This window comes from Ostrinia furnacalis, unplaced genomic scaffold, assembly GCF_004193835.3.
Source record: "Ostrinia furnacalis isolate ACB-3 unplaced genomic scaffold, ASM419383v2 OfSCF0447, whole genome shotgun sequence".
NCBI classification, from domain to species: Eukaryota; Metazoa; Arthropoda; class Insecta; order Lepidoptera; family Crambidae; genus Ostrinia; species Ostrinia furnacalis.
Window position 1 is genome coordinate 247,686 of NW_021130686.1, and position 26,963 is coordinate 274,648.

At 39.3% G+C, this 26,963-nt stretch overlaps 3 protein-coding genes and 1 pseudogene across 3 annotated transcripts; all 4 read right to left on the bottom strand.

Annotated features, from left to right (window-relative positions):
• Nucleotides 1-359: 359 nt before the first annotated feature.
• Nucleotides 360-7,676, bottom strand: LOC114365309 (cytoplasmic dynein 2 heavy chain 1-like). Its single transcript, XM_028321842.1, has 7 exons — nt 7,466-7,676; nt 6,866-7,111; nt 2,982-3,352; nt 2,574-2,715; nt 2,374-2,493; nt 1,930-2,124; nt 360-590 (listed from the first exon to the last, which is right to left on the bottom strand). Exons 1-7 carry the CDS (start codon nt 7,526-7,528, stop codon nt 360-362), a joined length of 1,368 nt encoding a protein of 455 aa, XP_028177643.1. The 5' UTR covers nt 7,529-7,676.
• Nucleotides 7,677-9,182: 1,506 nt separating this feature from the next.
• LOC114365226 (laminin subunit beta-1-like) lies at nt 9,183-11,078 on the bottom strand (annotated as a pseudogene).
• A 3,882-nt stretch (nt 11,079-14,960) lies between these two features.
• On the bottom strand, nt 14,961-15,826 carry LOC114365319 (laminin subunit beta-1-like). Its single transcript, XM_028321852.1, has one exon. The coding sequence runs from the start codon at nt 15,816-15,818 to the stop codon at nt 14,961-14,963; it is 858 nt and encodes a 285-aa protein (XP_028177653.1). The 5' UTR covers nt 15,819-15,826.
• A 1,094-nt stretch (nt 15,827-16,920) lies between these two features.
• LOC114365215 (laminin subunit beta-1-like) lies at nt 16,921-18,285 on the bottom strand. The gene has a single exon (XM_028321754.1). It carries the CDS (start codon nt 18,217-18,219, stop codon nt 17,476-17,478), a length of 744 nt encoding a protein of 247 aa, XP_028177555.1. The 5' UTR covers nt 18,220-18,285; the 3' UTR covers nt 16,921-17,475.
• Between the last annotated feature and the right edge of the window lie 8,678 nt (nt 18,286-26,963).

A 26,963-nucleotide genomic window follows, 5' to 3' on the forward strand; every position in this document is an offset into this window, starting at 1 on the left:
CGTGAGCACGTAGAATTTTGTCCAATGACCCCAAGCTACCCATCCTTGTCGCTCGCACGTAATTATGTTGCTGTCGCGCTCGCACACTCACTGCGGGCGCGCGTCGTACAGTCGCGACAGCAATATAATTACGCGCGAGCGATAAGGATGGTTAGCTTGGGGTCATTGGACGGGATTCTACGTGCTCACGGACCAGGCTTTACCTGGCGAGCGTGAAGACGCCGGCGAGGTCGGCGGCGAGGCGCGGCGCGTGCGGCAAGGCGCGCGCGGCCAGCAGCTGCGCGGCCAGCGGCGGCGGCGCCGGCGCCAGCATGGCCACGGGCCGCCCGCCGTAGCCGCGCCCGGTGGGGTTCATGTCTCTAGTACCTGGCGAGCGTGAACACGCCGGCGAGGTCGGCGGCGAGGCGCGGCGCGTGCGGCACGGCGCGCGCGGCCAGCAGCTGCGCGGCCAGCGGCGGCGGCGCCGGCGCCAGCATGGCCACGGGCCGCAGCGCGCGCCCCAGCGCCGCGGGGAGCGCGCGCCGCCCGCCGTAGCCGCGCCCGATCGGGTTCATTGTGGCCGCCACCCCGCACCACGGGGACACCTTTATCTGTAATTTTGTTGCAGTTCTGTAATAGTGCGATTCATGTAATCGTATTACGCTATACAGGGTGTTAGGTAAATGGGTATATGAGCCAACACTAACTCATGTTAACATGGTCATATAAATGGTATGGTGAGGTCAGAAATTTGATATCATCATTTTAGTTTTATTAATTTTCATACAAAACTAATTTTATTAAATCCGATTTGTATGAAAAATAAAATAATTAAAATGAAGATATCAATTTTCTGACTTCACCATACCATTTATATGACCATGTTAACATGGGCTAGTGTCGGCTCATATACCCATTTACCTAACACCCTGTATATGTCACCGTATAAGCCTAGGCGCACACCACTGATTTTTCGTCGGCCGACCGACAGTTGGGCCCGATTGTATGAAAAATCAATCGGTGCAATGTGCGCACTTCCATACATGCCCATACTGATTAACTGCCCAACTAAACTATCCGCCGACAAAAAGTTTGCACTCTGCGTCTAGGCTTCTTCTTCTTATTCGTTATGCTCTTGGCAGAGCGGTCGTGGTCACGTTGAGGCGTTGTTCACATCGGTTGTAGAGGCGGATACAACTCTCCGCACGATCTCCCTCCGTCTCTCTCTATTGGCAGACTGTCTGGTGCAGTCACATAAGCCGTCTCCCACTGCTGCTTTCACTTGGTCGGTCCAGCGCATTGGTGACCTGCCACGCGATCGGGTTCCTTCGACTTTTCCCTGGACGTCGCGTCTAGGCTAAGATTATAAAAATCGCGAGATTGTGAACAGGAACATACTGCTTACCATTTAAAGGATTATTTTCGGAAGACTACGGAGCGTGTCAATGTGATGTTATACCAGAGGCAAATGGCGGAGTCAGTCCACGCTGGAAGGACTTGGGGCAGACGTTGGGTAGGCCTTCCTTGTTCAGTTTTGTGTCTTCCATTGAACGCGTCCCCGGGTTGCGGATAGGGAAACATCTCTCAGTCATAAGTAGTACAGGTAACCGACAGCCGGTCGATCTCAGTAGCCCCATGCGCTAGTCTAGTGCTGCACCTGTTTCCCATTGAGTGGCAATCCTGTCGCCGCAACTTGCCGAATGCGTCAAGGGCCTTGACGCTCAAGGCAGCCGACAGCCGGTTGACCTCGTCAAGCAACCCCACGCTCTCCCCTGTCTGCACCTGTTTCCCGTTGAGCGTGGCGGTCCTATCACCGCTCCTTGCAGAGTGCGCCACGGCCGGCAGCAGCGCGGCCAGCTGATGCGCCACGCCGGCCAGCGCGGCGGCCGACAGCCGGTTGAACTCGTCGAGCAGCCCCACGCTGTCTTTTACACTAGTCTAATGCCTCACCTGTTTCCCATTGAGCGTGGCGGTCCTATCGCCGCTCCTTGCGGAGTGCGCCACGGCCGGCAACAACGCGGCGAGTTGGTGCGCCACGCCGGCCAGCGCGGCGGCCGACAGCCGGTTGAACTCGTCGAAGCAGCCCCATGCGCCGCTCAGCGCCAGACCAGTTAGCAGGCGACCCATGCACTCCGCGTCCATTGCCTGGAGAATACGCAAAAAATAGCTACTAAAATCGAATGTAACGTTGACGTGAATGATTCAAGGTGTGGAAAGATTATCTACTTCGTATTGAAGTCATAAATATGTAACCACAATCTACTATATTTTACGCTTACAAACTTTATGCCTAAATTATAAATGTTTATTGGTTGCCATCGACCATTGTTTTTAAAAAAATCTACAAATGTTCGCATGAAATCACGATTGGTAAAAATATAAGTAGGTCCTCACCTCGTCACAGTTGAAGACCAATACTAATCGACCGACCAAACCTCCTAAAGCTTTTACGGATTCCGTTTTACCAGTACCGGCTGGGCCAAATGGATTACCCACTAGACCCAGATGTAGAGACTGAAACGTCAAAAGTTTGTAAATCACAACAATAATCTCTTAAATTAATCAATAACACTTTTGAGTAAGTGCATGCATACCTGAGTCAATATAAGGAAACATTCATCAGCTAGCTCTGTTCTGACAAACTGTCCAGTATGAACTCCTAGGTATTCATAGGAGTATGAAATTTGAGCTAAGCCCATTTTAGCTACAATTTCTTTCGTATTTAATAAATAAAACCTGTAAGCAAAGTATTTTTCATTAATCTATTGTCATTTTCGACATAATACACGGCTTATTCACCAGAGCGACACTCTACTGATAGATTTTTATACTCACGCATCGCATAGGTAAGTAGCTAAAAAGCACGGTTTTAGTAGAACTGGAAAAGCAGCCATAGTGCTTTTAGGTTGTGTAATCGTATATGCCTTCTAAATCAAATTATTGTCTAATCCTACCAAACATTACAAATGTGTGATTCATATTAACAACAACAAAAAACTTGCCTCAGCTGTTTTTGCCAAAGCCAGTCGCTAGTCGACACAACGTTGCTGTCTATTAGACTTTGAACGACAACCATATAATGAGCACATTGTAATATGAGTGCTTGTTTCTTGTAACGCTCACTTTCATCCTCGATATCAGCAGCTGCATAATACGAGTTTTCTTTCTCGATGTTGGCTTTCAATTTGTGCAGTTCCTTTGAAGTGATCGCTCTTTCCGCCTGTTCGGTGAATCGGACGTTTTGAGCGAGGCACAGAATTTGCGCCGGCAGCGTAAATGGATCTTGATCTTGTAAGGAACTGGCTACTACGCATTTTAATATCATATTTTGCAACGACGACCTCATTTCACTTTCGAGATTCTTCAGCCAAATCTATCGACAGGAAAATAATTTTGTATACTTTTTATGCTTGAATTAGTATTGATGTATTAAATAAAAGTATAGTTGAATTAACTAGGTAGTAAAAAATGTACGAAGGTCGAAGCAAGTAGGAGCGAGTCTACAGTACCTCTAGTAGGAAAAACTTTCGAGTTCGTTTCGTTGCGTATTCAAAGTGTCATCGAAAAATTTTGTATGAAAAATTAAACAGCGCCCCCTAGGGCGGCTATAATGGGTCATTCCACCGGCCAAGAAAATCACGTGTCCGGGGCCAAAAAGTACCCGAATATCATAATATTTTAGTAACAAATATTTTTATCTAATAGTATAACTTTGGTTCTTGTNTTGTGCAGCTTGAGCTTCATCCAAAGCCTCCAAAACTTTATTAGCCATTTTTAATGTCAGATTTGCCGATTGATTCACCACAGTAGCATTCAGTTTTAACGCTTTGGCTCTTTCTAAGTCTGGCTTTGTTTCAATTATGATGTTTTCTATATTTGTTAGTTGCGATACAGTAGAGTTAATTCGATGTGATAATTCAGTAATTTCTTTGGGTTCTATGCTAATAGATAATTTGAGTATATCTTGCGCTAAAGTCCTTACATCGGCCGGAGTGTTAGATGTATTCGATAAGAACTCTTTTAACTCGGAAGTAAGTTCTAAACTTTCATTGGTTATGCGTTCAGCTGATGATTTGAAATCGTTAGCTCTATTAAATAAGTCGTTTGCTCTTGNTTTTTGATTTTGATTTTTGATTTTGATCATTCTGGCTATTGTTTTAGAGGTTCTGCTAAATCTTTATGTATACGAAACCTTCGTTTTCCACAGTCACGGTAATACTATCTATACAGTATTCCAACTCGGCCATATTTTTGAAATAAATGTCAACAGTCGCGCGGTACGTCACAGTATGACAACATGCGGTAGGGCTGCCCACCTACAGTACCCAGTTTAATTACATCTGCCTACTTAGAATTTCTATCTAGTTTTGTGATTGTATTTTTTTATTTAGTTAGACAAACAAAATACTTTATGAATGGAATAGGTTAAAAATGTGTGTCGTTTTGTGATTAGTAGATTTAATTTAGTAAAAACTACTCATATAATTTCGAAACTTTAATAATCATAATGATCTGTTACTTTAATTTCGGGCGGGCGAAGTCGTGGGCAAAAGCTGAGCCCCGATTACGGTAACTTTTTTAACGTCTACAATCCAGACGCGTTTCTGATTCTGCGATACGATTGGTCAAAACAGCTGACGTACGCTGTTGAACGACCAATCGTATCGCAGAACCGAGAAGCGTGTCTGGATTGTTGACGTTAAAATTTACCGTAATCGGGGCTCTGGTTTGATACAATATAATTTTCATTTCAAATCAAACTGACTGAAAATGTAAATTTGACTAGTTTTTGACCAATTTGACCGTAAATGACGGTCAGTCAAATTCAATTAGTTTTGTCATTTTTAACACTTGGCCACCGACGTCCATTCGGCACATTCGCGACACCCCCGACTTTTGCATACCGAGCGCATACCGAGATTTGAATTTCGAAAGAAAGTTCTCGTTTCGTCTGTTTATATGAAGTTACAATACTGTATGATATTATTACCGTGCCACAGTGGCCTCTCGAAGGGAACGCACATGATTTCTGGTTACCAGATGATATGTATTAGTCTCGCTTTCCAAGAAAAAAAAAGTTTTGAGTTTCAGTTCTAAGTATGGGGAGCCCCCAATATTTATTATTATTTTTTTATTTTTGCATCAAAATCTTAATGCGGTTCACATAATAAATCTANTTAACAAGATCAATACAAGATTGTTTTTCCGTTCCGCCAAACCGTTATCACCAACGAATAAGGAATGTGGCCTGTTTATCCCCGACCCCGACTCATAAACACAGGATTGCTCTGTCCGCCAGACGTGGACGCAAAACCAAAGGACCTTGGGCTTGGTCTTTGTTGTCGACACATTTCTCTGAAAGGCTGCAGGAATGACGGCACATTTTATTGTTGTCGCGAGGATCACCGTTCATCCATGTACTTAAAGGCTTTTTTCCAATTTAATACTATAAAAAGGCAGAGATCTTCGTTCACTGCGCAAGCTTAAAAACTTGTATCTACAGGGTGGACTTATATTGGTGGTAATTATACAGCCTATTAAACGGATAATTATACAACTTTATTCAGGTATATTAATTTACACATAATAATATAAAAACGTAGTCATTTCGTAGTACAAACTTAAGTATCTGTGTGGTGTGTAAATATTTCCTTTCTTGAAATAAAACGGACTCATTTATGTGTGAACAAAATATTCGTATTAGGGTAACCACACATCAGAAAATTAATAGATAACTAGAAAAAGTGTCCCTACACAACCTATACCACGATTAAAAAAATTCAAGATAAAGTAATACTGTTAAACATTTCTATAGATAGAGCATAATAAAAAAAGTATACTGATAACAAAATCACCAAGTATACAGGGCGATTTTTACTCAATCGTCGAATTCAACTCGGCTGGGCAGCGTCCGCCGGGAAGTTTCGCGATATTCTCACGTCCGAAATACCGCAGTGTCTTAAGAACTGTGCCACAGCGTACTGAAGAAGATAGCCGAAAGTGGGGATTGTCCACTGATCGGCCACATGCTCAGCAGGACGAGGTCGGTTTTGGAAATAACTACTAACATTAGCCTAAGTTTTTACTAACATTTATGGATCACTGTTCTTATCTACAGGGTGTTAGGTAAATGGGTATATGAGCCGACACTAGCCCATGTTAATATGGTCATATAAATGGTATGGTGAAGTCAGAAAATTGATATCTTCATTTTAATTATTTCAATTTTCATACAAATCGTATTTTATAAAATTTATTTTGTATGCAAATGAAAAAAATAAAAATGAAGATATCAAATTTCTGACTTCACCATACCATTTATATGACTATGTTAACATGGGCTAGTGTCGGCTCTTATACCCATTTACCTAACACCCTGTATATATTTATTATTATGAATTAAATACTTTTTATTTTATTTTATTTATTTAAGACTGACCAGTGTGTGTTGCCAGTGATGGTATACGGATCTGAGACGTGGTCGCTTACTATGGGCCTCATGAAGGCTCAAGGTCACCCAAAGGGCCATGGAGCGAGCTATGCTCGGAGTTTCCCTACGTGATCGAATCNAGATCCGGAGAATGACCGTAATATAGGGGGCGCTGTTTAATTTTTCATACAAAATTTTTCGATGACACTTTGAATACGCAACGAAACGAACTCGAAAGTTTTTCCTACTAGAGGTACTGTTCGTTTAAATATTAAAAGTAAATAAGTACCGTTAGCTCCTCTTAGTAAGCTAAATATGTAATATGATTGTGTTACGAGTGGGTTTACCACAATAGTCGAGTGGCAGCGGGCTTGAACCCGCGTTCCTCGGGTCACGAGTCAGACGCCTTCACCGTTCGGCTACCTATTTATTGTCACTTAATATAACAGTTTATACCTCTACTGGACAGTCTATATCCACTGGGTGGTCCAGTTGCAACGTTTCGTCGTACTGACTGCACAGTGCAGTTATGGACAAGTCCCCAGGACCTAGGCGCACCCCCGTAATGCCTGGGAACAGCTTCTTGAGATGCGTCTGCATGACTGCTTCCCTGCCTTCGGCTCCGGCTCGTGCTTGGCCAAGCAGTTCTAATAAATCGTCGTCGCTCATGAAATATAGTCTTGGGAATATGGAACGTTTTTCCTGCGAAATATAGAATAAATAAATTTATTTCTGTATAAAACTTAGCCTAGATAAGTACACGTTTGGTTTCAATTAAAATTAGTGCACGGACATAATTAATAATACCTAAACTAAACAAAAATATAAGAATCGTGCGTTAGGGCACGTAGGTGCTTTTATTGAATTAGGCAGCATAGAAATCTTATTTATCCAGGTCTCTTAATTATTTAAAACTATAAAATAAAGTACAAAAGGCGAACATAAGGCCATATTTATCCATATTATTATATTCTATCCATATGATAACTTTGGGGTCAAACAAAAATAGAGTAGATACTACAACCTGATAGCGTTTAGATTAACTAGAAAACTTACATCGATGTATAGATTTAGAGCTGATTGACAGGCGTGAAGTTGTTCTGAGATAGAATCGAGCATAGGCTGGAGTCGCGTCGACTGCAGAAGCGCAGACAGTCTGGGGTCTCCTTCCAACACACGCGTAACCTGTCTGAAGCCTTGATCCACTTTACGGAATTTTACTCCTAGTTCTCCATCGTCGTTAGATAGGATCGGTTCCAAATAAAGCCATCTGTAAGAGCAATTTATGGTAATCGATAATCATGTTACGCGCCATAATTTGCCATTTTAACAGAAACTCCAAGCGATAGAATCGAGCCATTCAATTTTTATAGGTGTGCAAAACAACTATTTGTCGGCCGTTTGGTGTAGTGGTTCGAAACGGACTACTATTCCGGAGGTAGCGGGTTCGATTCCCGCACAGTACAAACATTTGTGTGCATGAACATATTTGTTTGTATTGGACTGGGTGTTTTCTATGTATAATAAGTATGTAATTTACAAAAAAAAGTATTTAAGTATGTTTATATCCGTTGTCTAGTACCCATAGTACAAGCTTTGCTTAGTTTAGGACTAGAAGCGCAGTGTAAAATGTCTAAGGATATTTATTTATTTATTTATTATTATTTACTATTGTGTGTAAGCGGTTTTCAGGTTGTTTGGCTGAATCGGTAAATACTAGGTGGGTCAATTATTCAGGAGTTTTTGTCATACGGGTTACCGTATGACAAAAACTAACTATTAAAACTAAACTAATATTAGTTATAACATTAGTTTAGTTTTAATAGTTAGTGACAAAACAGCTCTAATGACTCACTGGCGTGGTAGTGCGATGATCTACCTTACACCTGGGTTTGATTTTAAGTTCAATCACAAATAAGATCACAAATGTCATGCTGAAAGTCATCGCTGAGTAGGTACCTCGTAACGAAAAGAACGTTTTCTAAAATGACTATGGAGATACATACAACCTTGTTGTTAAAAGTTATTGTTTTATGTCAAAAACTAGCTTTTGCCCGCGGCTTCACCCGCGTGAAATTAAGTTTGTCACAAATCGTCATAAATTATAGCCTATATGTTATTCTGGGTTATAAACAATAATACTGTAAAGTTTCATCAAAATCCGTTCAGTAGTTTTTGCGTGAAAGAGTAACAAACATCCAGACATCCAAACTTTCTCATTTATAATATTAGTAGGATTACCAGGTTATATTGGCCAACTATAGATATATAAGAATTTTGATGTAGTGAGTTGTTTGTTCTGTCTAAACAAACCTTATTTTGCATTTAAAAATGAATTTGTCATTAACTTACAAATTTTTACGTAAAGTTTATCATCGCTTTCAAGTAGGTATTACTCGTATGTAATTAAATAAAAAGTTACAAGATTGATGGCAAAGGGCAGAAACTTAACTAAATAAAAATACGAAAATTAGTAAAAGTTTTTATTTACAATTAAGTATCGGTGCGTTGGCATTATAATAAACTATGACCTAGTTGACAAATTGTATTCACAGTTTTGGTAAAAAATAATACACACAATCATAAAATTATTGATCAACGTATCTTATTAGACATATTATGTACTAGGTCGATAAATGCAAAATAATAAATATTTATGTTACAATTGGTATATGGCACATACAAATTAATATAACATACACACATAATATTCACACAATAAAATTATTAAGCTAAATATTCATTTATATACGATAATTTAAAAAATATTTATTTCAAATGCACAGATAGCGTCATAGTCATAGCACATTATTATCCTACAAAAATATAATAATTTTAGAATAACCAATATAATTGTTAACAAAGAATGCTTAACCTGATTTATCTTTTTATACTTACTATATTTCCTACAAGAACTATTCTTTGGAATATTTGTTTTTTTTTAAATCATCAACATTTGTTTCGTTTTTACTTCCAGGTGTTATTTATAAGCGGAAGAAAGCAGAGTGAAAATTTCTCATCTGTACTTTATTTAGATTTTTATGAAGCTTCTATATTTAGCAATAACTAAAAAAATATTTCAGGTGTTGGCACGATAAGTTGCCATGCAATAAATAAAAAATCCAGTCACACGATTCTCTTGCACTTATCATGCCAACGCCGCTGATGAAATGATCTTGATCAAAGACTTTCTCTAATATGTGAAATTAAGGAAATTTTAATTACTTGTACAAAAGGTGTGCTTATTACTTACAAAAATCATGTTTACTACACAGAATATTAGTAGAGGTTGTTCAAATGACCGACTGCAGTTACATAAGTTATTAAAATAAATGAAATTTTACATTACATTACATTACATAAGTATTCGGACATAATATAGATTAGACGCAGTCATACTACATCTCTCAAAAATGACTAAAACTGAACTATACAGTAGGTACTATGGCACTCAATTTAAAAACTGATAATGTAGTATAAGACTAGGCGCAGACCATCGATTTTTAGTTGGCCGACAGTTGTTGTGCCCGATTTTAAATTGTATGAAGAATCGGCCAAATCAAATAGGTGTAATGTGCGCACTTCCATACATGCCCATACTGATCAACTGCTCGACTAAACTATCGGCCGACGAAAAATCGATGGTCTGCGCCTAGGCTTAACAGTATTAATAAATGTGGCCACTTCTACGTCGTGCAAGACCTGTAGTGATCAGAACGCTTTGTGATTTCCGAAAGGTAGTAATTCATTAGAGTATTAAGCTCCCCTATTTCCTTTTCTAGAGTGTTAAGTGTGATAATGTAGTATTAACAGGATTAATAAATGTGGCCACTTCTACGTCGTGCAAGACCTGTAGTGATCAGAACGCTTTGTGATTTCCGAAAGGTAGTAATTCATTAGAGTGTTAAGCTCCCCTATTTCCTTTTCTAGAGTGTTAAGTTGGGCGTTATGATCGTTATACAGCTCTTCCATGTCTTGTTAGCTAGCACTTTAAGTTGCGACTGTGTCTCGCTAGCGAGTTTTGTAGCACGGTTTAGTAAAAGCTGCGCTCGCTCTCTAGAATTTTATGTCTGACTTGCGCGCTCTGCAAGGGACATGTTAGTCTGTTTGATGTCTTGTCTAAGCTGTCTTGCCTTTTGTTCGGCCATTTCAGCTCTATTAACGACATCGTTTGCCTCCTGCTTCACTTGTTCTGCATCACTTTCTATTTTTAGGATATCTTTATGTAAACCTGAAAGACGGAGTCGTAGGCCTTCAACTGCATCTTTTGTTTCATTCGCTTTCTTTTGTGCTTGCTCTGTCTCCATAGCTATTGGAACTAAATCTGCTTTGGCTGCATCAATGTCACTCTTAGCTTTGTTAATTGCATTTTCTGCAGCATTTTGTGCAGCTTGAGCTTCATCCAAAGCCTCCAAAACTTTATTAGCCATTTTTAATGTCAGATTTGCCGATTGATTCACCACAGTAGCATTCAGTTTTAACGCTTTGGCTCTTTCTAAGTCTGGCTTTGTTTCAATTATGATGTTTTCTATATTTGTTAGTTGCGATACAGTAGAGTTAATTCGATGTGATAATTCAGTAATTTCTTTGGGTTCTATGCTAATAGATAATTTGAGTATATCTTGCGCTAAAGTCCTTACATCGGCCGGAGTGTTAGATGTATTCGATAAGAACTACCTGGTTTAAATAAATTAAATGAAACCATCAATCGAGCTAGTAGGATTTATTTTATTATTCATCAATAATCAAATTCAGAACTACAATGTTTGCTCATGAACGCTTCAAACTCTGTACTCTTTCCCAATTCCATAAAATTCAACACTTACAAAGTGACAAAAAACTTTAAAATAGGTAGTTGAAACAAACCACAGCTAATTTTCATAGTGGCTGTACTATACGATAAATGTGTCAGTCAATTTGACAACCTTTGTCGGAAACATTATTCAATGAAAATATTGTCCGAACCCTTAGTATTTCTCTTCGACAAAGACCTACACATTGTGAACCACTTTTCTTTCACGGCTATAAAAAGTTTTTAGCAATTTAATTCACAAAATCAATTGCACACATTTAAAATAAAGTTTGTTTACACTTTGACAGCAATAGACAGTTAAATTATTGACATGCAAGGTGACATGTCAATGCAGTTTTTAGTTACTGTTGCCATTAAAAGAAATTAGTACCATTAGTTTTCCGCAACTTGGCGGGGGTTTTTATGTTCCTGGTCGGGCTATACATAAGTTATTAAAAAAAATGAAATATTACATAACATTACATTATTATACATAAGTATTCGGACATAATATACACTCGACATCAAATAAATCGCACCTTCCGCGACAAGCACTTTCAAACGTATGCATCCCTCCCACCAATATTGGCACCATTTAAAAGCCTAGTTCTAAACTTCATTTCATTAAAGGAAAGGTTTTTACCCCAAAAATGTGTCTTTAGAAGGATCCAGAGTCACTTGTTCAAAAAATAGGTAGTTACGCTTGAGCCATTTTTTATGACTATAAAACTGTTAAGTTGGGATTAATTGCTATCCATCTGTTAAAGAGGATACGTGATATCATTATTTGGTTTTATAACCATAAAAATTGGTCTAATTGATCCCAGAGGTGAGCCCAAAGTGAGGTCTATTTTCAAGTCACATTTATGGTATATGTTAATCATTTATTTAGAAACGAAATGTGTTTTTCTTTAAGGATATTTATTGGGCTTTTAAATAACACCAATATTGTTGGGGTACCATGATTGTGTCAGAAGAAAATCTTTAAAGTGCGCGTCGCGGAAGGTGCGGTTTATTTGATGTTGAGTGTAGATTAGACGCAGTCATACTACATCTTTCAAAAATGACTAAAACTGAACTATACAGTAGGTACTATGGCACTCAATTTAAAAACTGATAATGTAGTATTAATGATCAGAACGCTTTGTGATTTCCGAAAGGTAGTAATTCATTAGAGTGTTAAGCTCCCCTATTTCCTTTTCTAGTGTTAAGTTGGGCGTTATGATCGTTATACAGCTCTTCCATGTTAGCTAGCACTTTAAGTTGCGACTGTGTCTCGCTAGCGAGTTTTGTAGCACGGTTTAGTAAAAGCTGCGCTCGCTCTCTAGAATTTGATGTCTGACTTGCGCGCTCTGCAAGGGACATGTTAGTCTGTTTGAAGTCTTGTCTAAGCTGTCTTGCCTTTTGTTCGGCCATTTCAGCTCTATTAACGACATCGTTTGCCTCCTGCTTGACTTATTCTGCATCACTTTCTATTTTTAGGATATCTTTCTGTAAACCTGAAAGACGGAGTCGTAGGCCTTCAACTTCATCTTTTGTTTCATTCGCTTTCTTTTGTGCTTGCTCTGTCTCCATAGCTATTGAAACTAAATCTGCTTTGGCTGCATCAATGTCACTCTTAGCTTTGTTAATTGCATTTTCTGCAGCATCTTGTGCAGCTTGAGCTTCATCCAAAGCCTCCAAAACTTTAATAGCCATTTTTAATGTCAGATTTGCCGATTGATTCACCACAGTAGCATTCAGTTTTANGATACAGAGTACTGTCAGCTCGAAGTGCCTCCCAGGATGTGACTGACGATTGTTAGAGAATAGGTAATGGGCAATGCACAATGGAGCAGAGTATCTGGCGCCAGCGCGTCGCAGCCACACAATATAACGGTCACGGTGAGTCGCCGGACAAATTGACGGGCCCACCGTACCTGCCATTGTACCTACTGCAGGTACGCGCTAGAGTTTATTCCACCAAAGTAATAGAGAACAGCCCCCCTAGACAAAACGCACTTTTTGATCGAATCGAAAATCGAATCCGTCAAAACTCCATACAAAAAAGGGGCTTTTCGACCACTTTTCGACTGGTTTGCGATTATAATTTGCACTTTGTCTAGACCCACTGGAAGCGATATTATCTATTGCAATTGACAATAATCCAAAAATAACACTTAACTCCACGTAAAAGAGTTTTGTTCCAACTAGGTATTTTTTATTGTCCTTTTTGCCCACTGGCTGTAAAGTTTTTGTTGAAACTACTAAATTACTTTGATCAAAAACCTTCTTTGCGCTTGTAAAAGAAAAGATTTCACACAAAGATAGGGCGTGACAGAATACCTACCGGATAAATATGATGCACCAAGTATGTGCTTATGGCAGTATCGGTAATTTGAATGGAGTCATGTTCAAACGTTTCCAAGTGCAAAGTTTACGAGTGCACGCATTATCAACTTCCGTTCTAAGAAATGCGTNACATTGTTGACAATTCGGGAAGTTAAAATAACCAGGCTGACATAGGTCACATGCGCGTCCGTATGTATTGACTCTACATTTGCATTGACCACTTGTAGCATCGCAAAAATTATCAAGTGAACCTATGCTGTTGCAGTCGCAGCGCTTGCAGCCGAATTTACTAAAACCATATGTGCCTGGCGCACAGCGGTCGCATCTGGGTCCGACGATATTTTCCACACATTGACAGTATCCTGTGTAGGGATTACACTGATGACTTTTTGATCCTGAAGGATCACACTGGCATGATTCAGTGCCATTGCGGATGTAAAATCCAATACTAGCATGATATTTTTTGCAAATTTCTGGCACTGTGTCTCTATTAAGGCTGTAGTAATATGAATTTCCACAATCATATCGGTCAAACTCCTCTTTCAAATCACTTCTATTTGCGAAAAAGGGTATGTCATCAAAAGACGGAATAAGAACAATGGAGTCAATTAGTACTGATGCTCTTGCATTTGATGTTCGGCCATCTTGTCTTCCTAAATATATCCTTATTTCTGTATCTTTATCCTTTTCTAAGCACACTGGCGGCGTAACCAAAACACTACGTTGATTAGCAGGCAAACTTGTTGATACTGTATCATCTTCGGGACGCACATTTGCACAAGGTGAATCATAGTCTATTGGTAACGGTCGTTTTACTAATATAGTTGCTTCTTCCCAATTCGTAGGTGAAAGTGGTTCATATCTTATCAAAACGTTATAATTCATACTGGTCTTCAGATTATTGACTTTGAAAACTAATGTACTTCCTTCTGGTATTTTCATAAAACCTGGCCCAGTCCAAGTCTCTTTTCCTTCAGGGAAACTTTCCCTAATAACGACGTGACAAAGTTGACTCTGGATAGCATTATCGTCGATTTGAGAGTCACATTGGCTGGACTCTCCTTCAATTACAAAAGAATCTAAAGCTCCAACAAAGAAGTTTTGAATAGGTTGATCACAACGACGCCCAGTGACGTGTGAGCGACATTTGCACTGCCCAGTAATAACATCACAATCGCTATCGATCGATCCACCCAAGTCACAGTCGCAAGGCAAGCATCCGTCGTCACTATCAGCTAGACCATAAAATTCAGGCAGACATTGATCACAATTTCTACCTGTAACATGACGTTTGCAGAAACAGTTACCAGTGATTGGATCACAGCCTCTTTCATTAATCGTTCCTAGACTATTACACGTGCAAGAAATACAACCTTCAGGATTAAGAGGATCGAAACTCCAATAGCCGTCTTTACAAATCAAATCAAATCAAATNCCTTCGGTGAAGTCTCTACATTCTTTACATGCACCAGTTCTATCGTCACATTCCATTGCATGACCATTACAGTCGCATTGTTGACAATTCGGGAAGTTATAATAACCAGGCTGACATAGGTCACATGCGCATCCGTATGTATTGGCTCTACATTTGCATTGACCACTTGTAGCATCGCAAAAATTATCAAGTGAACCTATGCTGTTGCAGTCGCAGCGCTTGCAGCCGAATTTACTAAAACCATATGTGCCTGGCGCACAGCGGTCGCATCTGGGTCCGACGATATTTTTCACACATTGACAGTATCCTGTGTAGGAGTTACACTGATGACTTTTTGATCCTGAAGGATCACACTGGCATGATTCAGTGCCATTGCGGATGTAAAATCCAATACTAGCATGATATTTTTTGCAAATTTCTGGCACTGTGTCTCTATTAAGGCTGTAGTACCTAATATGAATTTCCACAATCAATAGTTTGACCGATAGGTCAAACTCCTCTTTCAAATCACTTCTATTTGCGAAGAAGGGTATGTCATCAAAAGACGGAATAAGAACAATGGAGTCAATTAGCGATGATGCTCTTGCATTTGATGTTCGGCCATCTTGTCTACCTAAATATATCCTTATTTCTGTATCTTTATCCTTTTCTAAGCACACTGGCGGCGTAACCAAAACACTACGTTGATTAGCAGGCAAACTTGTTGATACTGTAACATCTTCGGGACCCACATTTGCACAAGGTGAATCATAGTCTATTGGTAACGGTCGTTTTACTAATATACACTCGGCATCAAATAAATCGCACCTTCCGCGACAAGCACTTATCAAACGTCCACTTCCCACCAACATTGGTACCATTTGAAAGCCTAGTTCTAAACTTCATTTCATTAAAGGAAAGGTTTTTACCCCAAAAATGTGTCTTTACAAGGATCCAGAGTCACATCTTCAAAAAATAGGTAGTTACGCTATAGCCATTTTTTATGACTGTAAAACTGTTAAGTTAGGATTAATCGCTATCCATCTGTTAAAGAGGACACGTCGTGAGATCTTTATTTGGTTTTATAACCATAAAAATTGGTCTAATTGATCCCAGAGGTGAGCCCAAAGTGAGGTCTATTTTCAAGTAACATTTATGGTATATGTTAATCATTTATTTAGAAATGAAATGTATTTTTCTTTAAGGATATTTATTGGGCTTTCAAATAACACCAATATTGTTGGGGTACCATAATTGTGTCAGAAGAAAATCTTTAAAGTTCGCGTCGCGGAAGGTGCGGTTTATTTGATGTTGAGTGTAGTTGCTTCTTCCCAATTCGTAGGTGAAAGTTGTTCATATCTTATCAAAACGTTATAATTCATACTGGTCTTCAGATTATTGACTATGAAAACTAATGTACTTCCTTCTGATATTTTCATAAAACCTGGCCCAGTCCAAGTCTCTTTTCCTTCAGGGAAACTTTCCCTAATAACGACGTGACAAAGTTGACTCTGGATAGCATTATCATCGATTTGAGAGTCACATTGGCTGGACTCTCCTTCAATTACAAAAGAATCTAAAGCTCCAACAAAGAAGTTTTGAATAGGTTGATCACAACGACGCCCAGTGACGTGTGAGCGACATTTGCACTGCCCAGTAATAACATCACAATCGCTATCGATCGATCCACCCAAGTCACAGTCGCAAGGCAAGCATCCGTCGTCACTATCAGCTAGACCATAAAATTCAGGCAAACATTGATCACAATTTCTACCTGTAACATGACGTTTGCAGAAACAGTTACCAGTGATTGGATCACAGCCTCTTTCATTGATCGTTCCTAGACTATTACACGTGCAAGAAATACAACCTTCAGGATTAAGAGGATCGAAACTCCAATAGCCGTCTTTACAAATCAAATCAAATCAAATACATCTGTCACATCGCGCTCCATCTACATTAAGTTTACACAAGCAGCGTCCAGCGGTTTTATTATAAACTGCATCCGTCTCATCATCACATAGAACCTCCTGATCGGTAGTTCCTTCTGGGTCACAATCACATGGTTTACAAATATCAGGGCTTTGAATATCTAAACTAGGGTCCTTGAAAAACTTAGGCTTACACCGTTCACAATTAAGTAGTATTATGTTGACAATTATCACACACACCTCCACTAATTTTACCAGTTTTGTTGTACACAGCAGGGTCAAAATGACAGGTCGTTGCATGATTATTACACGTGCATCTTTTGCAAGCATTCGAAGTTTTTCCAACCGCTGGTTGCCAAGGAAGATCGTTGTAAAAATCTTCGCAGTAAGATTCACAATTAAGTCCACGCGTGTTGTGGGTACACTCACACCGTCCATGCACCATGTTGTTTTTTGATTCCACTCCCGGCATTGGCAAGCACCGAGATGCATGACCATAACAGGAACAAGAACCGCGAACCGTCATCTCATATATGGAGTAGTAGTATTTTTCTTGTATCTCATTTCTATTATCTAGTAAGTCGTCTCCGAGAGTGTGTTATTTCGTAAAGTTAATTCGTAGGTTCGTCATTCGTAATAAGTTTTGTACTTTTTCTGAATAACGATTCGTTACGTTTATGTTCGGAGGTAAGACTCGAAATATTACTTCACCTTCAGTCGACGGCGCTACTCCTGAGTACATGGATCCGCAAACAATTTCTGTCAGCGAGCGCTGGGAATGCTTTGGTACACCAGGGAAAGCATCGTCGCAGTTGTGTGCAAAGTATCGATAGACCCGCCAAGTTTTTCCAAAGTCAAATGATCTCTCCACCAACATCGCAGCCGGTCTGATGGTTTTAAACTGTATTATAAGATGCGTAAGATGAAATTCCGCTTCCATATCAAGTTGAATGGTAACATTTTCTTTTCCATTTTCCGATTGCCACCACGATTTTTTTCTCGTTCCGGGTAGAAACTTGTAAATTATGTTTTGAATTCGATGATTCAAGTGGGGTTTGTGTATGGTGCTGTTGGTAGAGTCGCACCAAAAGCATTTTTTCCGGTCCTCCAAGTGGGATACGATGCAGTAGCGTTCACGGCCGTGCACACCGCACGTGGACGAGGCGGAGAGGCGGGCCTCGCGGCCTATGAGCAGGTTGCCGGTGGCGGGGTAGCAGGAGCTGAGCTCGCAGGCGCGGTCCAGCAAGCGCGGGTCGGCGCGGAGGCGGTCGCGCTCGCGGTTGTACACGGCGTCGCCAGCGGCGATAAGCGCCGACACGATAAACAAAGCGCGCAGAGCCATGGCGCGCGTAGCGCGCCATGGCTCTACTCTTCTCGTGCTACTCTTCGCGCGCCTCTCACTGCACTGGGCACGAAGCCGTCTCAATCGCGCACTCTCGCGCTGGCTCCCGCCCCTCGTCCCTGGCCCCCGTGCCCTACATAGGCAGGTCCGAACTCAGACGCGATTTAAATTACTCAGCGCCCAACCTTTTTTTTTTTTTTTTTTTTTTTCTCCCGTTTATATCAGCACGGTCTGTCACAAACCAACGCGAAGCGAGTGAAAGAGAAAGACAAGTGTGTCTCTTTCTGAAAATTTCGCGCGAGACGTGCATATCTATCTATCTCTTTCTGACAGTGAAACGTTCGCCCCACTAATGGGTTTGCGCGCGCCGTTATAAATATTCTGCGCTCAACAAAAATTGACACAGAGACACAGAGACATCACATCACAAAAGTTCTCGCGTCGCACTCGCACGGTTCGGACGTCTCGCTGCGATCCGCTCCCCCCTGCCCAGACTGTCTGCCTTTTTCAAGGCGGTTTCTAGGCTTCCTGTTTCTTGCGTGTGCGCGTTCGCGTAAGTTGTTATTACAATAACGCGGGCGGGCACGCGGATTCGAACGCGTCGCGATTTGGCAAACCCACTCTTTATAGTGGTCGCTAAGCGGGATACCTAGCGGTGTTAACGAAGCTTAGTGGGCGTTGACCCGATATCGCCGACTTAATCCCTTAAGGACTAAGTTAAAATCGGANAATGAAGGCTTAATAATATTTGTTTGTGGCTTAAGCATTTAAGTATGCCACAAACAAATATTATCGGTAGTCGGTTTTATTCGGACTTTCTGGATTCATTCAAAATCAATTCCACTGACTCGATAGAGCTTATTAAATAAATAAGTATAATTAATTACATTGCTATATCGTCAGTGGAAAGGAAAAAATGCTAAAGCGCCAATTTGGCCAAAATGAGTTATATATGTTACGGTCAATGTGATAAATGTGAAAATTATGAATAACCGCCGGTTATTATGAATAACTAGCTTTCCGCCCGCGGCTTCGCCCGCGTGGAATTTTGTCTGTCACAGAAAAACTTTATCGCGCGCGTCCCTGTTTCAAAAACCGGGATAAAAACTATCCTATGTTCTTTCCCGGGACTCAAACTATCTCTATGCCAAATTTCATCAAAATCGGTTGCGAGGTTTAAGCGGGAAAGCGTAACAGACAGACAGACAGACAGAGTTACTTTCGCATTTATAATATTAGTTGGGATTGGGATAGTTGGGATTACCTCATGATTTGGTAAATGTGATCAATATGAGGTCATTTATGTGTGTATAAAACTAAATAGGCGGCTTAGGGGTGGCCCAAGGGCCACCCCCGCCGCACCTTAACCTATTTTTCACTTTAAATCAAAACATTATGTTATGGGCATCATTGAAAAGTAATATTATGCAAGAAACATTCCAAACTCATTATGCCAAATTATATTAATATATGATATCAAAACGTTCAAACATTTTGGCTGTACAAGAGCACGTACCTACACAAGATAATAATAATGTTATTTTGTGATATTTTATGATATTTGTCAGTATTAAGGTTGAATTATTAAATAATCACTGTTAAATGTTATTAATTTATCACTTTTACCGCGAATGTATGTCGGTAATTATTAATAATAACCGGTTATTGTTCATAATTTTCAATTTATCACATTAACCGTAACATATGCATTGTTGGATAGGATTTTTTTTCTGCGTCGATCTGTCTAGGTTTCAACTCAATCCGAGAACTTTTTTGGCGCTTTAGCATTTTGAAAATTTTAAGTATTCCTAAAATCACCGCCCTTGTCGCTGCTAAAACGACGTGTTTTCAGTGTTTTTGCAACAAGTGTCGCGTAAGGTTTTTTTTGCTGGCAAAATATTTTTGCTTTCACAACTTTAAGTATGATTCACGAGAAAGAAAACATGTGGGATGGAATCTATGGAATCATCGGGAAAGCTCAAGGACGACAAGAGGACATGCTCCTCAGAGGCGGGGCAAGACCTAAATTTGATGTGGGCAAGACAGATTTCGCGAGGCCTTGTTCTGTGGCGACCTGAAGACGGATTTTATGAAATAACAAAAAAAAGGGTCAAAGGTCTATACATTGACAGTTTCTGATTTCTTGATTCAGTGATTATTTTTAAAGGAATATTGCGCCAAAGAATAATGTTCGTCACTTAAAACCGTGTTGTTGCTTAATTTTGTGTCTGATTATGGCTGAATTTGTTTGGAAAAAAATATATTTTTATTTTTAACTACATTGTTTAGCTATCAAGAATTTATATTTAATAGTCAATGTTCGTATTGTGATATTGTCATCTCCACCTTGTATACATTTTTTCAAAATTTTTGATGCGCGAGGCCCCTTGTACCGCGAGGCCGTAGGCGGTGGCCCACGTCGCCTACGCCTTACGCCGCCTCTGATGCTCCTGAATGGTTTTAACGGCAAGGCACTCTGCCCAGAACAATCGGCTGACCGTCTAGCCAACACCTTCTATCCAGATGATTCCGTGACAGTACACACGCGTCTCCGACAACTGATAGAGAGCGAAATTTTAGAAGAGCAAACAGCAAACGACCCCCCTTTTTTCCGGAAGATGGAAATTGCAAACAAATGCCTATCTATAGCGTATTTCCCCAAAAAATGGAAGACGGCTCACTTCATCCTCAAGAAGCCAGGAAAAGACTTGTTAAGCCTTCAGCCTGGAAGCCAGTGAAGTGAATGGGCTGTCGGCTCACCCTAACAAAACCTATTTCACTTCATTAAACAACATCTCAAAACCTCTTTGTGCCTTTGTTCGAAACAGACTAAACTGTTCTGTAAAATAACGCCCTCAACCTTTTGTGAGTTTGATAATTGTTAAGCACTGCTATAATAACGCCAACATATTTCAAACCATTCAAATCTTGTTTTGGTTTTCATTTTGAGATAGGACTTATAAATGGAACTCTTCGTTCTGGGAATTTATTTTTAGCGTACTGATAGCTTAGTAGTTTGACAATGACAATAATGCTAATTTTGGTGGTTTTAATTCATCGTTGTTTTCCTAATGAATAATGAAACATAATTCAATTATGAAATATTTATTATTTCTCTACAAATCTTGTTTGACTTTTTAAAATTGTCCTTTGTTCGTGATCCGTTAGATCCGCATAGATTAGTGTCCCAGAGATGATTGAGACCCGTATTTTGAATCAAAAGTTGATTCAAAATTAATCATTTTTGCGACTCTACGATCGATTGCGTTTAGATTCATATTTGAGTACTTAATACGCTGTTTATGTTAATTCGTTGTTGACAACTGGGTGGTCGTGATGAGTGACGAACTGGCTCAATGGCGGAGATCGCGAATGCTTTATCGCCGACGGATGTGCAGGGCGGAAAGCGCGGTATCGCCCGCCGCATGACCGTATCTAACGTTTATACTTAGACCCGTGACGCTTTAATTCCATTTTTTAAATATTTTTATCACACAATTTTAAACTACAATATTATTATCATTTATACATATTACATTTGTACACTATGAACATAATCCGTAAGTTGAATTTAATTAGAAGCGAATTATAATTCGTATGCCATACCTACAGTCTACACCTACCTTAAAAAACTTGATGTGTGTTGATAATGAGCCAGATAAGGTTCATTACTACCTTAAGATTGATTAAGCGAAATCATATCGCTCTCATAGTCTACTACCTTCTCACATATAGTCCAGTCATTATAGTAAGTTCACCTCGGAATTCGAGATACCCAGCTGTAAGTCTGTAAATACGTGTATATTGACACCCTAAAAGTTGTCTCAAAACCTACATATGGTAGGGTGTAAGCAACTATTAAATTTCAAAGTCAACGGTCACAAAAATCGGTTTTTNCTGGAGTAATAAACTTTGTCAACTTTCTTGACCTCATTTTTGTGCTTAGTGTAATGCAATTTCATGTATTATGTATTATCAAAATTGTAACATAGGTAGGTTGCTTAGAAACTTCTCTATATTTCCAAAACTATCCATATAAAAACTTTCTCTTTCTCCTGACCCAATAAAGTTTAAATTAATAAGATAACGTTATAATAACTTATGAATGAGGCGTAACTCTCTTACTACGTTAATGCTACACAATAGAACCTTCATTGCGAAAACGCAGACACGACTTGCCCATATTGTTTACATCTTCTCGAAATATGTCAAACCATATGCGCTCGCCGCGTCGCCGGTCCCAAAGGCTAAGCCGAGACTAGGAAGGGTCCTGTTGCCATAATAATGGCCAAATCAAAAAGGGCATCCCGAAATGCGTTGTTATTTTTGTTGGTAAGCGCGTTTCGGAGAACGGTCAGAGGCGTGCGGGCGGGAGCGGTCGTCGCCTCGCACAGGGCCGCACTAGTCGCTTATAAAATGTGCATGTATGTGTAGCTTTTTTCTTACGAAAAGATATTATGAGAATATTAAATCACCACTCAAAAATAATTCCAAAGTAAAATATAATTGAATTTTCCATGTACCCATGTTGGTGTTTTGAGACTGTTCGTCATTAGTTTTGTCTTTGACATGTTCATAGCTAAACCTGTTTTTCGGCCATTCTCAGAATGAGCTAGTTTTTGCGTGTCCGGGCTGTTAAATCGTTAAAAATGACAAATTAGAGACATGCAAGTATTTTTATATGTTACTTAACAACCCTATCCAGTTGTGCATTAAATCATAGGCCTCTATTTTAAGTATTTGTGACTTAATTAATTTCATGAACCTCTGTTCTCTAATTACCGTTACGCGTCCGCACACCGACTTAATGTTAAAAGTTGGTTGTAATTTTTATCTCGTATAGATTTGGTTCACTCCATTCAACATTTTAAAGAGTACAAAAGATTGTCTTATGCATAGCAAAATATCTATTCAATAGAACAATTCTGTAAATAANAAAACAAAAAGCGCATCCCGAAATGCGTTGTTATTTTTGTTGGTAAGCGCGTTTCGGAGAACGGTCAGAGGCGTGCGGGCGGGAGCGGTCGTCGCCTCGCACAGGGCCGCACTAGTCGCGTTTATAGAAATCGTAGTTTTACCTTTGTTAATGAAATATTTTAAATAAAAAAATAAAAAATGTGCGTGTATGTGTAGCTTTTTTCTTACAAAAAGATATTATGAGAATATTAAATCACCACTCAAAAATAATTCCAAAGTAAAATATAATTGAATTTTCCATGTACCCATGTTGGTGTTTTGAGACTGTTCGTCATTAGTTTTGTCTTTGACATGNAGGTGCAAGCTATAGTTGCCTTTCAGGATCTCTTTGTGCGACCAGAACTTTTTCCAGGTGATGTTTATCCTTCTGCTTATTTCCTCTTCGTTGCTATCTTTGTTGAATGAGACCTGTTTTCCCAGGTATATGTAGTCCTCGACATATTCTATGCATTTTCCATGTACCCATGTTGGTGTTTTGAGACTGTTCGTCATTATTTTTGTCTTTGACATGTTCATAGCTAAACCTGTTTTTATGCTTTCTTCTGCCAGTTCGCATATCATACTCTTCAACTGCGTTTGTGTCTCTGAGAAAATCACGATGTCATCGGCGAATCTTAAATGGCTGAGATAGCGGTTTTCGATTTTTATTCCTTTTTGTTTCCAATCTAGGGTTTTAAATATATTCTCCAGGACGGTCATAAACAACTTTGGAGATAGAGGGTCACCTTGCTCACCAATAAAAATCAAAAACCGCTATCTCAGCCATTTAAGATTCGCCGATGACATCGTGATTTTCTCAGAGACATAAACGCAGTTGAAGAGTNTTATGCTTTCTTCTGCCAGTTCGCATTATCATACTCTTCAACTGCGTTTGTGTCTCTGAGAAAATCACGATGTCATCGGCGAATCTTAAATGGCTGAGATAGCGGTTTTTGATTTTTATTGGTGAGCAAGGTGACCCTCTATCTCCAAAGTTGTTTATGGCCGTCCTGGAGAATATATTTAAAACCCTAGATTGGAAACAATATCGGAATAGACCAAAGAAATTGCAAAATTTGTTTTTATAATATCTAAAATAAATCGGGTTTTGGGTATTTCTCATTTACACTCAAGTTTGATGGTCACTCAACAATAGTTCATAAATGGTTTAAGTTAGAACAATAACTTTGAAATCAGATGATAAAATATCTATTTAGCTATATGTATACAAAATAAATTTTATCGTAATAGAAGCAAAAATAATACGAAAACATCACATGAAACGATAAAAAACGGGGTCATTTTTCGCGTTCTCATCGTGTCACACCCTCGGTTGCAATGAAACATTTGGTTACTGCATTCACAATTTTCATTCAATTTGTATGTAACATATACTAAAATCATCGTAATCAAAAAAATATCTTCTTATAATTATTTCGAATTGAGAAAGCGAACGAAACGAACGTTGGTCACACGATTTTAGGTACCTAAAATTTTGAGTAACAATACAAGATTGCCGTTAAACCGAACACCAGCCACCAATCACAGCGTTCTATTCGGTTAACGTCCGTCGTGCTCCGGCCATTGCGGAGGTGAGACAAGTCGATCGTCGCTCCACGAAAAAAATACGTAAGTTTTTGTGATTATCCATAGACATACCGTCGCTTGCTTGAACAACATTTTCTACCTCTAGTATTTAAACAATTTAATTGAAACTTAGGCTATTGAAAACTTAACATATTAGACTTATTTGTGTAGTATTCGGCTTGAACCGTTAAATTCAAATTTAAGAGTTATTCATAAAAAAATAAATTTTTTGTCACCTTCGTGGCATCACCTTCGTGGTGTTTTATACACGAAGGTGATTTTAGGCCACGAAAGTGATTTCTTGCTTTGGTTTATTTTAAAATATTATTATAGTGNTTTGTGTGTAGCATATACTAAAATCATCGTAATTAAATATATTTTCCACACAACAGTCAAAAAAATATCTTCTTATAATTATTTCGAATTGAGAAAGCGAAATTTATTAATCTAAGGAAATACGTTGGTCACACGATTTTAGGTACCTAAAATTTTGTCTAGGTACATTATTTTAAGTCCTGCTCAAACTGTGAGCCCCTTCTAATACAAGCTCGTGGTGGCCGGAGATGGACCAGACCGACGAGTCAATTATCAGGACGACGCGGCCGCGCCGGCCTGAAAGCCGTGCAATGGGTGGCTCTGACGGCGTTAGCCTACAATTTATGAGGTAAACTAGCTTTCCGCCCGCGGCTTCGCCCGCGTGGAATTTTGTCTGTCACAGAAAAACTTTATCGCGCGCGTCCCTGTTTCAGAAACCGGGATAAAAACTATCCTATGTTCTTTCCCGGGACTCAAACTATCTCTATGCCAAATTTCATCAAGCGTAACAGACAGACAGACAGACAGACAGACAGACAGACAGACAGAGTTACTTTCGCATTTATAATATTAGTTGGGATAGATACGAAAGGGTGAAATTTCACATCACCTCGATCAATTTTTTCTGAGCTATTTTGGGTACCAACATCCTTTACGCGATATAAATAAATCTTTTATTATGAGTAATCAAATCCAACGTAACTCATGGATTTCAATTTCATTCAGTTGTTTGAGTTAAGTAGGACTAGTATTTTCGAATAGAAGATACTAGAATATACTTTATGTAATACTAGAAAATACTTTATGTACCTACATAAATAATTTACATTAATTAAGTTTCAACTCTTCAACTTCATACTATTACGCTGGAACCAAAATAATACACTTAATTAAATATTATAAAAAATATTAATTCTTAAACTAATGAACGCAAATAATCTGTTTCTACGGTGTTTTTAACGATTTTTGGAGCCAAAACGCGGAACACAATTTATTCGTAGTCGCCTTTGCTACGCCAAAGTTTGCTACGAAATTCGTAGCAGCATAATGTAGTCATTTAAATTAGACGGGTATTTTACTCCTTTAAATTTTACTGTTTATAATTACTAGCAAATATTCAACTGTAGCCACGTATGTGACAGTCGTAATTTAAGTAATAATGGAAATTATTTTAAAAGCTTCAAAATAATAATAAAAAAGTAAAAATAAGCTTCATAAAAGAAGAAAGTAAGGTAAATAAAAAGTTAAGAAGTAAAGTAAACCTCTATTCAAAATACTTTTATGAAGTTAACAAGAAAGTATTGTGTGTCTAAAGGACGATAATATTAACATTTTAGGATTAAATGTACTTGAACAACAAGTGCTTGATTTTAAAGCACCGTTGTTTCGACGCGCGCGCGTACACCAACACAGAAGAAATTGACTTGGGATCGCAAGGGAACCTCGAAAAAAAGGGGATTTAATGAACTGTGAGCGCACATAAATGCATGTGAACATGTTAGTAGATTGTGCACTGTCTTGCTTGTGTGAATCAGCCGGGAGCCGACACAAGAGGCGCTAACACGACGAATGTTACCGCACCGCTATTCTGCTAATTTGTCGTCGCGGGCGGGGCGCGGGGCCGCTTCCGGTGCATGTGCAAGACAATGCTGAATGGACCCATTAATAGCACAAGTGAATGAGCGTAAGGACTAAGGACACATGTGAACATGTGCGGCCGCAGCCCACGACTCCCGCCCGGACACATGCACATCGATACATTGTCTTATGCAAAAGGACGGAACTTTACGTTCATTCATTAATTTGTGTAGGATTTCGGAGAATCCCCTTTTTATGATGCGAAACAAAATAACGCATTTCTTAGAACGGAAGTTGATAATGCGTGC

What these genes read in the sequence shown, in the direction of transcription:
- LOC114365309 (XM_028321842.1), bottom strand. Translation starts at nt 7,528, where the DNA reads ATGCTCGATTCTATCTCAGAACAACTTCACGCCTGTCAATCAGCTCTA. An exon ending in ATATAGACTGTCCAGTAGAG is followed by an intron (nt 3,353 to 6,865) that starts GTATAAACTGTT and finishes TCCTGTCGATAG; the next exon opens with ATTTGGCTGAAGAATCTCGA. An exon ending in CCACGCTCAATGGGAAACAG is followed by an intron (nt 591 to 1,929) that starts GTGAGGCATTAG and finishes ACAAAATTACAG; the next exon opens with ATAAAGGTGTCCCCGTGGTG.
- LOC114365215 (XM_028321754.1), bottom strand. Translation starts at nt 18,219, where the DNA reads ATGGCTCTGCGCGCTTTGTTTATCGTGTCGGCGCTTATCGCCGCTGGC.